The sequence below is a fragment of the Aethalodelphis obliquidens genome, unplaced genomic scaffold (assembly GCF_003676395.1).
Source record: "Aethalodelphis obliquidens isolate GAN/ISIS:26980383/991018 unplaced genomic scaffold, ASM367639v1 scaffold16, whole genome shotgun sequence".
NCBI lineage: Eukaryota > Metazoa > Chordata > Mammalia > Artiodactyla > Delphinidae > Aethalodelphis > Aethalodelphis obliquidens.
The window spans coordinates 30,427,563-30,441,288 of NW_020837960.1; the positions used below are offsets into that span (position 1 = coordinate 30,427,563).

At 48.0% G+C, this 13,726-nt stretch overlaps 1 protein-coding gene across 2 annotated transcripts in view; it reads right to left on the minus strand.

Moving 5' to 3' along the window:
* Positions 1-6,843: 6,843 nt before the first annotated feature.
* ATP8A2 (ATPase phospholipid transporting 8A2) overlaps positions 6,844-13,726 on the minus strand; it is a 447,814-nt gene continuing 440,931 nt past the window's right edge. For both annotated transcript variants that reach the window (XM_027116669.1, XM_027116670.1), the window contains one exon: positions 6,844-8,022. In XM_027116669.1, the coding sequence (XP_026972470.1) occupies positions 7,925-8,022 (98 nt within the window). In that variant the 3' untranslated portion in view covers positions 6,844-7,924. The remainder of the gene's footprint in view (positions 8,023-13,726) is intronic.

The following is a 13,726-nucleotide window of genomic DNA, read 5'->3' on the forward strand; positions in this document are numbered from 1 at the left end:
AGGCTGTGGCTCTCAGGACAGCCCTGCACCCTTTGAGCATCCATCAGTCTGCAGTCTGAGGTCAAGGATCGTTAACTGCCAAGAGAGACAGCAGCTGAAGACGGTGCTCTGAGGCCAAGCCTCAGGAATTTCAAGTCCTTCTATTTATGTGCGTGGCCTGCCTTAAATAAGCGAGAGCTCAGTGTTTAGGAGCTGGACTGTGTATTTGGTGCTTCTGGCTTCGGTAGGTGGAGGGCTTTTCTTCTCTCCTCCTCTGGGAAAAGATAAAGTCCCCGACCTCCACCTATATAGTCCCAGGCACATGAACTGCTTGGCTTTTCCACAATTGCTGGAAAATTCCCTTGAAAGAGTCCTACGTGGAAAAGAATGTAGGCAGAAGATACTAGAGGCTGGAGCAGGCTCCTGCCACGTGCCGTGTTCCTCTGACCACACTTCAACCCCGCGAGCTATGTATATTGTGCATAAACATTTAGAAAATACACAGCAGAATCTGAATGATTTTCCAAAGTATCCTGCGTCTCTTTCGGAGAGAGAACTGTCCTAGGGGACGTTGCCTTAGGCAGAAATGTAGGGTCTGCACACTGTCTTCGGCTGCCGTTGGCCTCAGTGGTTCAAGTTCATGCTGGCGAGCACCGTGGCAAAGGCAGGTTTTGTAGACACGACCGAGAGATGGCAAAGGTTGGAATTTAACACTTCCCTGTCGATTGTATTCAATCGTTTTGTTTTGCGTGATGAAAACAAAGGCGCGGGTTGCTGGGGGCGCAGGGCTATGTAGAGCAGAGGAAAAGCTGCAGAATTCTGCCTGGAAGTGCGGCTGGCCTCCTGTCCCTGATGTGCCTGGAGATGTGGCCACCAAGGTGGTGACGGCTACCCAAGTTCCGTTCTAATGGGACAAGGCCTGTTTGGGAGGATTTGATACTGGCCAGGGTTCCTGGCCTTCCCCAGTCGATAGAAATTGATCAGAGGCCAGACAAGAAATTCAGGCAGGGCTTTATGGGGGCCCCTGCTGCAGCTGGTGTGTGTGGGGGGGGAGTGAGAATAAGCAACAGGTGCCCTTGCTCACTCCCCGAGGGAGGGGCGAACTTGTTCCTTATATGGAGAGAAGGTAGGGGTGTGTCCAGGGGTCGGGCTGGAGGCGTGGCTTAGGTGGTCTGCCCGCCCCTTTGGTGGTGGTGAGTGCAGGCGGCACGCGCGCAGTACCCTGCTTTTGCGCTCGGCTTTTCAGAATTGACAGTTGGGTTTTTTGGTCTTCTTGTATTTTTTTGTCCGTAATTTGCCCCGACTGCACGTGCATGCAGTTATTTTTAGTCCCTTAGAGTTTCTTTATATTTTCCTGCTGGAGGAGAGGTGTGTCCAGGTGCCGGCCCTGCGGCCCTGCCTCTGCCCGGCTCCCAGCCTGTCTCAGAACCAGTCTGCTGAGGGAAATTGTAATAAATTTGAAGTGGGCAATTAAGAGGTTTTCTTGGATTTAAGCCTCTGCAGGGAGCTGTCTCCAGGCTCTCTTTCCTTCCTGTCCCCCACTCCCAGGAAGCGTAGAGCTGCCCAAAGCCAGGGCCTGAGGCCGGTTTCCAGTGAGGACCCCCCCTTCTCTACGCTTCCAGGGCCAACTTCTGGGCCCTCAGCTCCCCCTGAGCCCGGGTGCCCCAGGTTCCATGTGATCTCCGCGGTGTGAACTGTGCACCCCAGGGAGCCCCAAGGCTGTGGACTCTTGCCTGAATGCCACGTGTTGTGCCTGCAGGGAACCCAAGAGGTCTCTTCACACTCTTTTGAAATAAGGTCAGGGGAGGAAAACTTCCTTCTGCCCTCTCAGGTCTGCGGCTGGTCTAAGAGATTCACTGACATCAGACATAAACAGGAGAAAAGCATACACATTTACTTAATATTTTTAGGTGGACGTGGGAGTCTGCAGAAGGAAAATGAAGACCCCCCCAAAAGCCGTTAGACCCAGTAGCTTATCTACCTTTTTACACAAAGAGAGACTGTGGGATGTGACCCAGGGGGCTTGGGCTAAGTGGAAGCAAACTGCGGGGCAGTGGCAGGGAAGCTCGTGGAAGATCAGGGTTATTGCAGAAGGTGGTCTGTCTGGGTCCGTGCCCGTCTCTGGTAGTGAGAACGCCCTTCTCTTCCTGGTGCAGGGAGGGCCCCTTTCTCACGGGGATGCTAGGACCTGTGTTTAGGTGGAAAGGGGAGGGCAGAGCTACTTCTCAGGTGCCTTCAGCTCAAAATCATCATTATGCCAACGTGGCCTATCTGGGGGTGGCATGTTCTGACCCCCTTCGATGACAGTGTCATGACTTCACGCTGGCCAACGGAATCTGAACTTCCCACATCTCAGTTTGCAGGGAAACTGGATGAACCAAAGGGAATAAAGTAACTGAGGGAGAAGCCCTTCCGTGCACAGTTCTTCCCTTTTCCTGATCCATCAGACTCAGAGTGGCCCTCTGGCCCCCTTCTCAGAAAGGGCCCTGGGCTCAGAGCAGCCGAGGTCCTGTTCATCTGCCATTCAGATCCCCCTGCACTCCTGCCATTCACAGCGTTTCCAGGCTGTCAGCTTGGCGGGCAGAGCATGCATGTATGCAGGTACAGACCCTAAGTACCTGCTGACAAAGCCTCTGTGTCATAGTCCGGAGTCCCTATGGCAGTAACCGCTTATTAGTGGGAAGGAAATTCACAAATAAAGCGGGGTCCGATCATTTACTTTAACAAAAGATTTATTTGAAACAGGTTTGTGCAGACATACACCAGTCAACGGACTGATTAAAGCCACGAATCACTACGTTTTCCAACCCCCCTAAAAACACCAGGAAAATGCCCTTCATCTGCATTCACTCCAGGAGGGAACCCAGCTCCACTGTTCTGTGCTGCTGTAATTTAACAACCAGAGGACGTTAATAGGATGTGAAAATGGTAACACTTCTAGAGGGAGGGAACAGAACCCCCAGACTCCATAAAAAAGCTCCCCCCCCCACCGCCCGCTCTGCTGGGAGCCAATTAAACGTGCCTCCACTGCCCCCTTCCCTCTGCATAGACAGATTAAAACCTCCCTGGCGCAAACGGTATTTCAGTGATGCGAGCACAGATGTGACAGCAGACAGGAGAGCACGTGGCTTTGCCTGCATGAGGAAGACACCACAATCATGGCATGCTCAGACAGCAGCCCAGGAAGGATGCATCGCCCACTGTGGCTGCAGGCCCTGGGGGGAGGCTGGGGGGCAGTGGCCCAGCAGGCCTCCCAGTTCAGCGCCGCGGGAGAGGGAGGGCGGAGCAAGGCTGTCAGGACTTGGATTGAGTTTATTAATGAAAAGCCGAAAAAGTGTTCCCCGGTGCAGGGATCTCGTTGGAAGGAGGGAGACTGTATGACAGGGCAGATTTTTCCTTCTCAGTTCTGTACCTGGTGTCTGCTGATCTCCCTGGAGCTGCATGCCCAGCTGTCTTCAGGAATACGACCGGCTCCAGTCCCCTCGGAAGTGGCTTCACATCCTGGTCTTCAGGCGTCCCCCCTCCTGGCCCTTTCTCAACACTGTCGAGCTGGTCTGTGAAAGGCTCTCGATAAGCTCTCTTGACCCCTGGGTTTCCTGGGCAGGGTGATTTGGACAGCGCCATTCCTTCAACATTCTTCGTCCTCTTGCTGTCGTAAATCAAAGCCACCTGACACTTTGTTCCCGACTTTTAAAACGAACAGGTCTCCTTTCCGTAGCCAGGTCGGGAGAAATGCCGTCGGGCTAATCTTGGGAGCTTGTTTTCCTTGGTCTGATGCCTGGGAGTAGATATCTCTAAGGCAACTAGGGCAAGAGATTGTCACTTGAAAATGAGCCAGCCTGGGTGTAAGAAGAATGGCTCTCTTGTCTCCCCTGGGTCAGGGGAGCAGAGGTGCTCTGCAGGGTGACAGCTGCGGGTTATGCTTGGTGTGGGGAAACGGGGGAGCTTGCCCCTCTTCTCCAGTCCCAGTGGTTTCTTAGCTCTGGCCCCTGAGAGCTGTGTGGGCTCGGAGACCTTTCTTTCCACTGAGAGGATTTCCCTTCACCCCTCACTCAGACCCACCAAACCAAGAGTGCTTTAAACAGCCCAAGTTGGAAGTCTGGCATTAAATGGAGCTCTTGTAAAAGAGAAGGGAAGTGGATAGTGGACAGTTGGGGATGCTGAAAAAAAACTCAACGAAGAGTCCAACACGTCAAGTCGAGTCGGGTATCCCAGGTCTGTTCCTTTTGGGAAGAACACTTTAATATGTCATTACAGAGGAACTTGGGTCCTGACCTCTGAGACCCACTGGAAAATCTTCTACCTGTTCTCCTAGCTCTTCAAGAGGGAAAGATGGCTAGTGTGAGGCGAAATAATCTCCCCCAAGGCTGACAGAGACCAAGAACTGCCTCGAGCCGGTGACGAACCAGCCTCAAAGCCAACCGCTCTATTGCTTCCCCCCTTTTTTTTGGAGGAGGTCTTTATTTTCACTCTCTCCATCACTATTACACTTTCTAACTTAAGCATTTGCATGAAGAAGTATTTAATGAATACCATGGGGGATGCCATCCTTTAACTTGACCTGGTAACTCATTTCTTTGCCATATTATTATTTCAGGCTCTGCTTAACCACAGTTTTTTTCCCTGTTCAAGTTTTTGATTTTATGGATCCCAGGAGATGAAGGCTACATTTCAAATGCTGGGCCTAAATCACTCCTTGAATTACTTTGGGACAATGACCCTGGGCAGTAATTCAAACCCTGGCTGAACCGTGTGTAGTTCTTTCACGTGTTCAAAACCAAGGACTACCTTATCCTACAGCGGAGTTTTGCAAACATTCTGTTCAACCTGTGGTCTAAGGCATACATCTCCAGGGGCAGGAATATGATAGAATATTCTCTTCCTTATGGTTCAAAAGGATAAAGGGTCATTGTTTTAACGGTGAGATTATAGACTAGAGCTTTCTTTAAGAAAAAAATCAAAAAAATCCAACCGTAAAGTCCGTGATGTACGTCCATATGCGTTTTCAGATATTAGTTACTTACACTTACTTTTTCATTATTCACTGTTTCTTGACAAGTGATTACAGATTCTCACTGCCAGCTCCCTACAGCAAGACCTAAAGCCTTGTCAGGTGAAGGAAAGGCCAGCAGAGCTCTCAACTGTGAGCTGCAAGCCCAGGCTCGTGTGTTAGGGTATCACTCCAAGTGTTAAAGAAACGGCATCTCCTTTCTCCAAAGCACAGGGCAAGAAGAGAGAATGTAACACTGGTCAAGAAGCCTGGAATATTCTGCATAGAGACGGGCTAGACCACTGGCCCTGAGTGGAACCTGCCACTTCAGCCCAGTCCAGGGTCTGGCTCCGCGGTGCCGACCTGCCAGCCCGTGTGTCACTTTGTGTGTTGCAGAGTGACAAGTCCCAGGTGGTATCTCCACTGAGCTGACAGTGTGCAGCTTAAGTCTGGCCCACCCTACTCCCCGGGGGAGCGCTTGTGTGTGACACTCTGACCTCAGTTTAAAGATAGGACAAGTGACACGGCCCCCGAGTCGGCCCGGCTGAACGTCATACATCACACGTAGTGACAGCTGTTCCTCCTAGAACCCAATTTAGTCATCTGGCTACAAGGTAGCTTAATCACAGGGGAGAATAAATAGAAAGGCATCCCTCCAATGCTCGCTTCTGTGTGCATGTTTCATGACTGCAAAGACTGTTTAGTCTGCTTCTCAAGGGAACTGGAAAATACACTTAAAATACTCAAAAGTCTGAACTGTATTTTAATGTAAAAAATAAAAACCAAAAAGCCCCAGATAAGCGCACACTGTAATTCACAAATCTGATTCGGAAGGCTTTAAGTTCAAGAACGAGCCAAGTGTTTGACAGAGAACTGAGTCTGAATTCCCTTTTCCAACTAGGCTTCGGTCCCAAATGAAACTGAATCGTCAGGGTGCCTCACAGGACTCCGTGAGAACGTTCGTGTCTCCTCTGCACTCAGGGCTTTATCCCTGCGCCCACCTTGCTCCGCTGTGTTAATTACAGGCACATATTCTGCTGTGATTCCTGCATGACGGTCCTTCAGCCACTCACCTTGCTGGGTGCCCAGCGTTTCAGTTGGCTTTGACCTTGGGGAGGAAGGAGTGGCAACTGGACCTGCCTGTTCGCTGCGTCGTTCTGCTTGCCCTGGAGCCCTCTCTGGGTCCCCGTCCGTCACCTCACGAGCGGGGGATTCGCCTTTGTGGTCCACGCAAATCATACTCTAAATTATCTCCATGCCCGGTGAGGTGCGGGTGCTCCGAAATGATGGGGAGGAAGCAGGATGCCCTGTTGTTTCATTTCCTGACGTAGCTCAGCCCTCCCCAGGGGGGCCGTGCCGTTTTAAGCAGCAGCAGCTGCCCGGAAGTGGTGAAGTTAAGTCAAATCCCCACATCTGGTCCGGCCGCCAAAGCTGCGAGCAGAGGACGTGCCTCCACACAGGGCGTTTAGGAAGGGCTCCAGGTGCCGCTTTCCCGCCCCAGGGCCTCCGGGTTCGGTCCACGTTCAGAACGTGGGACTCCGTGGTTCAAAGTCAGGGACTCGGCGCTCCCCTTCCTCGGCTGAGATTCGGGGCCCCTCACGTGCAGAGAGCCGCCTGCGCCTAGCACTGGCTGGATAAGGAAGGAGAACCTGTCAGTGTAAGGAAGGCCGTTTCCTTGAAATGTTTGGAGTTCTGTTCACTTAAAACCCATGTCCATGGACACCTGAGGCTGATCGTGACAACTGTCTGGGCTTCAGGGCTTGGTTTCAGAAATTTCTACTGAGATTTGCAGGAAGAGTGTCTCCGTGCCCCTGCCTCCCTCCAACGGTCGTCTTCCTCAGCAGCCTCGGGGGCCCGCCCTCTCCCCACTGGGTTACTCATCGGCTCGGATTCCGGAGCGACAGGTGTGTGCCTTCGTTGGGATGATGTGCTATAAATTCACTCAGAAGGCAACATGTGCTCTGAGCTCCCAAGAGAGCGAGCATGGGTTCTAATTTAAGCAGGTGCCCAGGTCCAGGGGTCTGGAGGCCGGGAAGTGACTTCTGAGAGCCTGACCAAGGCGGGCAGGGCCCCAGCGGCTCCACCATTGCCCTGACCTGCAGGCTCCCCTGTCGTCAGAAAGAGGCAGATAGAACAGACACTTAGAATCTACGCGAATCGCTACGTTTCTGTAGTTATAGAGGAAGGGGTTTCTGGCATCCATATCTGAATCTGGGGAGAAGGAGGGAGGGCGGGGGTCTGGGCGGGTGCCCGCTGCCACCATGCACCAAGCGTGGGAACAGCCATGCAGCAGGTCTGAGTGTGGGGCGCCCGGGCAGCAAGGGTGCAGGGACCGTGGGGACCCCGACGGGCCCGCCCTGCTGGGAATGTGACTGAGGTTCCAATAATCGTTCTCAGGTTTACCACCCAGATATCTATGTTGTGATTTCACTGCAATCAGGACGTTTATGCCAACTTCATACAAACAAAGGGGGGAATCAGAGCAAGCTGGCAGCTTGCCTCCAGTGAGGTTTACACGCTGACCACGGACCGAATCTGTGCGTTGACAACACAGGAAGTCGGCGTGCCCACTGCAGCCCCACCACGTGGGTTTCTCATGCACCGTGAAACCCACTCTGTCTTCTCCCAGAACCGCCGGGACTGACGTTGAAATACTGGTGAAGCATAATGTTTTTAATTTCACACCTCACAGGGCACAGTTGAATGCTTTGGAACAGCGTAAACAAAAGTCAGGCCAAGCACTGCGGATGGACGAGTGGGAAGGGGGAAGGTGGCTTCCCCTGCGGCCCGTGTCCAGGTTTCTGAGGGCATCGAGAACTAACAAATGGGTGGGCTAAGGCCACGGGATGTGTTTCCGGTGTTTTGGCCACTGACACCCATCTCTTCTGACAAGCACGTGTTAACACTGGGTGCAGCGGACCATCTCTTTCGGAGGCTCCACCGGGAGACCACGTCTTACTTCTTCCTGGATTTCTGTTTGGTGGTGTCGTAGGCGCGGACTATTTCTTCCTGGGTCACGGCCCCGTGCTCCTCTTGCGAGAAGGCGTACCCATCTGGAAGAAGAGCACAGCGGGGCGGGTTAGGGGGACCAGGAGAGGCTGCTTGGGGGCTGCAGCCGAGCTTCTGCACACTGGTCTCCGCAGCCTTGGATGGGGGTCCAGAGACCCGTGACCCCCTTGAAGGGGCGGGTGGCCACGAGTGGGCAGAGGCCGGGTGGTTCTGTGCTGATGGGATGGGCAGGGCTCGGGGCTGGCCTCCCATTTCTGCCTGTGAAGCATAATCACTGGTCACTGGTCCACGGCTGCACTTTCCCACCACCAGTCAAGGGTAAAGGCAAAGTCATCCTGCGCCGGAAATGTCCCAATCCGCCCGAAGCTGCAGGCCAGTCGGTAATTTATGAAGCTGTAAACATGCCAGGTAGGTAAATAGGCACATGCTAACGGTAAAGGCTGGCAAAGTGCACACAGTGCTGGGAGCTTGCCTCACTGAAATCGCATGGATTTGGACCATAATACATTGCAGCGGGTTTACTTTTGGGTAAATAAAGAAAAAGATCACTAGATAAAGTCAGGAGGAATTTAATGATTGGCCCAGTGGCTACAGAAAGACTAGTTTTTACAGTCCCAGTAATGATGCTGGTGACGATAGCAGACAATTATCGAATGCTCCGTGTCTCAGGCACTGTTGTATGTATTACGCACACATAGCTCAGTTCTTCCTCCCGACAGCCCTATGAGATGGGTGAGAGTTCTTCCCGTGTCACAGGTGGGGAAACTGAGGCACAAGGTGATGTCATGACTTGCCCAAGGGCCGGCGCTCTCCTGCAGCTCCGTCCCGAGGTTCTGAGACGGGGTTGGCATTCACAGCCCAAGGCAGGGCTGTCCCTCCTAACTGGTCCTTCCCACAGGAGGGACATTTGCAGGAGTCCCTCTCTGTTGGCCGACCCTTCTGGGTCAGGGGTACGGAAACGTCCCGCAGCTGGATTAGACCTTCTGAGCAAAAGACGTCACAGGCACCAGCATGCCTTTTGTCTGTGCATATTTATGGCTGTTACTGGAGCTGTTAGTTCGTCATGTCCTTTAAAGGAGAAGAAAAGAGAAATCTTGCCCATGTATCGTCCTGGATTCCTTTTTTTAAAATTTTTAATTTTATTGATATATTGGAGTATAGCTGATTAACAATGTTGTGTTAATTTCAGGTGTACAGCAAAGTGATACAGTTATACATGTACCTATTCTTTTTCAAATTCTTTTCCCATGTAGGTTATTACAGAGTATTGAGCAGAGTTCCCTGTGCTATGTCCTTGTTGGTTATCTATTTTAAATATAGCAGTGTGTACATGTCAGTCCCTAACTCCTAATCTATCCCTACACCCCCTCACCCCCGGTTCCATAAGTTCACTCTCTAAGTCTGTGATTCTGTTTTGTAAATAAGGTCATTTGTACCAGTTTTTGAGATCCTGCATATAACTGATATCATGTGATATTTGTCTTTCTTTGGCTGACTTACTTCACTTAGTATGATAATCTCCAGGTCCATCCATGTTGCTGCAAATGGCATTATTTCATTCTTTTTAATGGCCTTGTAATTTTCCATTGTGTACATGTACCACATTTTCTTTATCCGTTCATCTGTCAGTGGACATTTAGGTTACTTCCATGACCTGGCTATTGTAAACATTGCTGCAATGAACATTGGGGTGCATGTATCCTTTCAAACCATGTTTTTCTCCAGATATTATGCCCAGGAGTGGGATTGCTGGATCATAGGGTAACTCTGTTTTTAGCTTCTTAAGGAACCTCCACACTGTTCTCCATAGTGGCTGCACCAACTTACATTCCCACCAACAGTGTACAAGGGTTCCCTTTTCTCCATAGCCTCTCCAGCATTTCTCGTTTGCAGACTTTTTTCACGATGGCCATTCTGACTGGTGTGGTGGTGATATCTCATTGTAGTTTTGATTTGCATTTCTCTAATTAACGACATTGAGCATTTTCTCATGTGCCTCTTGGAAATGTGTATGTCTTCTTTCAAGAAATGCCTATTTAGGTCTTCTACCCATTTTCTGATTGGCTTGTTTGTTTTTTTTTGATATTGAGCCATATGAGCTGTTTGTAAATTTTGGAGATTAATCCCTTGTCGGTTGCATCATTTGCAAGTATTTTCTCCCATTCTGATGGTTGTCTTTTCGTTTTGTTTGCGGTTTCCTTTGCTGTCAAAAGCTTTTGAGTTTAATTAGGTCCCGTTGGTTTATTTTCATTTTTATTTCCATTACTCTAGGAGACGTATCAAAAAAGATACTGATGGGGCTTCCCTGGTGGCGCAGTGGTTGAGAGTCCGCCTGCCGATGCAGGGGACACGGGTTCGTGCCCCAGTCCGGGAAGATCCCACATGCCGTGGAGCGGCTGGGCCCGTGAACCGTGGCCGCTGAGCCTGCATGTCCAGAGCCTGTGCTCCGCAACAGGAGAGGCCACAACAGTGAGAGGCCCGTGTACCGCAAAAAAACCCCCCAAAAAACGTGATGCGATTTATATCAAAGAGAGTTCTGCCTATGTTTTCCTCTAAGAAGTTTATGGTATCTGGTCTTATATTTAGCTCTTTAATCCATTTTGAGTTTATTTTTGTGTATGGTGTTAAAAAATGTTCTAATTTTTTTTTTTGCATGTAGCTGTCCAGTTTTCCCAGTACCATTTATTGAAGAGACTGTCTTCTCTATTGTGTAGTCTTGCCTCCTTTGTCATAGATTAATTGACCGTAGATGCGTGGGTTTATTTCTGGGCTTTCTATCCTGTTCCATTGATCTATATTTCTATCTCTGTGCTAGTACCACACTCTTTTGATGATTGTAGCTTCGTAGTATAGTCTGAAGTCAGGGAGCCTGATCCCTCCAGCTCTGTTTTTCTTTCTCAAGATTGCTTCGGCTATTTGGGGTCTTTTGTGTCTCCACAGAAATTTTAAGACTTTTTTGTTCTAGTTCTGTGCAAAATGCCACTGGTAACTTGATGGAGGTTGCACTGAATCTGTAGATTGCCTTGGGTAGTATAGTCGTTTTGACAATATTGATTCTCCCAATCCAAGAACATGGTATATCTTTCAATCTGTTTGTGTCATCTTCGATTTCTTTCTTCTTACAGTTTTTGGAGTACAGGTCTTTTGCCTCCTTAGGTAGGTTTACTTTTGGCATTTTATTCTTTTTGATGTGATGGTAAATGGGATTGTTTCTTTAATTTCTCTTGCAACTTTACTAAATTCATTGATGAACTCTAGTAATTTTCTGGTTGCATCTTTAGGATTTTCTATATATATTGGGTTTGCCAAAAAATTCGTTTGGGTCTTTCCATAGAATGTTATTGAAAACACCCGAACGAAGTTTTTGGCCAACCCAGTGGTATCATGTCATCTGCAAACAGTGACAGTTTTACTTCTTTTCCAATTTGGATTACCTTCATTTCCTTTTCTTCTCTGATTGCCATGGCTAGGACTTCCAAAACTATGTTGAATAAAAGTGGTGAGACTGGACATCCATGTCTTGTTCCTGATCTTAGAGGAAATGCTTTCACCTTTTCACCATTGGGTATGATGTTAGCTGTGGGTTTGTTGTATATGGCCTTTATTATGTTGAGGTAGGTTCCCTCTTTGCCCACTTTCTGGAGAGTTTTTATCATAAATGGGTGCTGAATTTTGTCAGAAGATTTTTCTGCATCTATTGAGATGATCGTATGGTTTTTATTCTTCAATTTATTGATGTGATGTATCACACTGATTGATTTGTGGGTAATGAAAAATCCTTGCATCCCTGGGATAAATCCCACTTGATCATGGTGTATGATCCTTTTAATGCATTGTTGGATTCGGATTGCTAGTAGTTCGTTGAGGATTTTTGTGTATGTTCATCAATGATATTGGCCTGTAATTTTCTTGTTTTGTGGTATCTTTATCAGGTTTTGGTATTAGGGTGATGGTGGCCTCATAGAATGAGTTTGGGAGTTTTCATTCCTCTGCAATTTTGGAATAGTTTCAGAAGAAGAGGTATTGACTCTTGTAAATGTTTGATAGGATTCACCTGTGAAGCCATATGGTCCTCAACTTTTGTTTGCTGGGAGTTTTTTTAATTACAGTTTCAATTTCAGTACTTGTGATTGGTCTGTTCATATTTTCTATTTCTTCCTGGTTCAGTCTCGGGAGATTGTACCTTTCCAAGAATTTGCCCATTTCTTCCAGGTTGTCCATTTTATTGGCATACAGTTGCTTGTCGTAGTCTTATGATCCTTTGTATTTCTGTGGTGCCTGTTGTAACTTCTTTTTCCTTTCTGATTTTTATTGATTTGAGCCCTCTCCCTCTTCTTCTTGATGGGTCTAAAGGTTTATCAATTTTATCTTTTCAAAGAACCAGCTTTTAGTTTCATTGATCTTTTCTATTGTTTTTTTGTCTCCATTTTTTTTTTTTTTTTTTTTTTGTGGTATGCGGGCCTCTCACTGCTGTGGCCTCTCCCGTTGCGGAGCACAGGCTCCGGACGCACAGGCTCAGCAGCCATGGCTCATGGGCCCAGCCGCTTCGCGGCATGTGGGATCCTCCTGGACCGGGGCACGAACGCGTGTCCCCTGCATCAGCAGGCAAACTCTCAATCACTGCGCCACCAGGGAAGCCCCTTGTCTCCATTTCATTTATTTCTGTTCTGATCTTTGTAATTTTTTTCCTTCTGCTAACTTTGGGTTTTTGTTTGTTCTTTCTCTAGTTGCTTTAGGTATAAGGTTAGGCTGTTTATTTGAGATTTTTCTTGTTTCCTGAGGTAAGATTGTAATCGCAATAAACTTCCCACTTAGGACTGCCTTTGCTGTGTCCCATAGGTTTTGGATCATTGTGCTTTCATTTTCATTTGTCTCTAGGTATTTTTTGATTTCCTCTTTTGTTTCTTCAGTGATCCATTGGTTGTTTAGTAGTATATTATTTAGCCTCCACGTGTTTGTGTTTTTTACAGTTTTTTTCCTTGTAGTTTATTTCTAATCTCATAGTGGTGTGGTCGGAAAAGATGCTTGATATGATTTCAGTTTTCTTAAATTTACCAAGGCTTGCTTTGTGGCCCAGCATGTGATCAGTCCTGGCGAATGTTCCATGTGCACTTGAGAATAATGTGTATTCTGCTGCTTTTGGATGGAATGTTCTATAAATATCAATTAAGTCCATCTGGTCTAATGTGTCATTTAAGGCCTGTGTTTCCTTTTTGACTTTCTGTCTGATCTGTTCATTGATGAACATGGGGTGCTAAAGTCCCCCGCTATTACTGTGTTACAGTTGATTTCTCCTTTTATGGCAGTATTTGCCTTGTATGTTGAGGTGACCCTATGTTGGGTGCATATATACTTACAATTGTTATATATTCTTCTTGGATAGATCCTTTGATCAATATGTAGTGTCCTTCTTTGTCTCTTGTAATAGTCTTTATTTTAAAGTCTATTTTGTCTGATATGAGTATTGCTCCTCCAGCTTTCTTTTGATTTCCACTTGCATGGAATGTCTTTTTCCATCCCCTCGCTTTCAGTCTGTATGTGTCCCTAGATCTGAAGTGGGCTTCCTGTATACAGCATATGTACAGGTCTTGTTTTTGTATCCATTCACCCAGCCTGTGTCTTTTGGTTGGAGCATTTAATCCATTTACCTTTAAGGTAATTATTGATATGTATGTTTTTACTGCCATTTTGTTAATTGTTTTGGATTTGTTTTTGTAGGTCTTTTTTCTTCCCTTCCTCTTTTGTTCT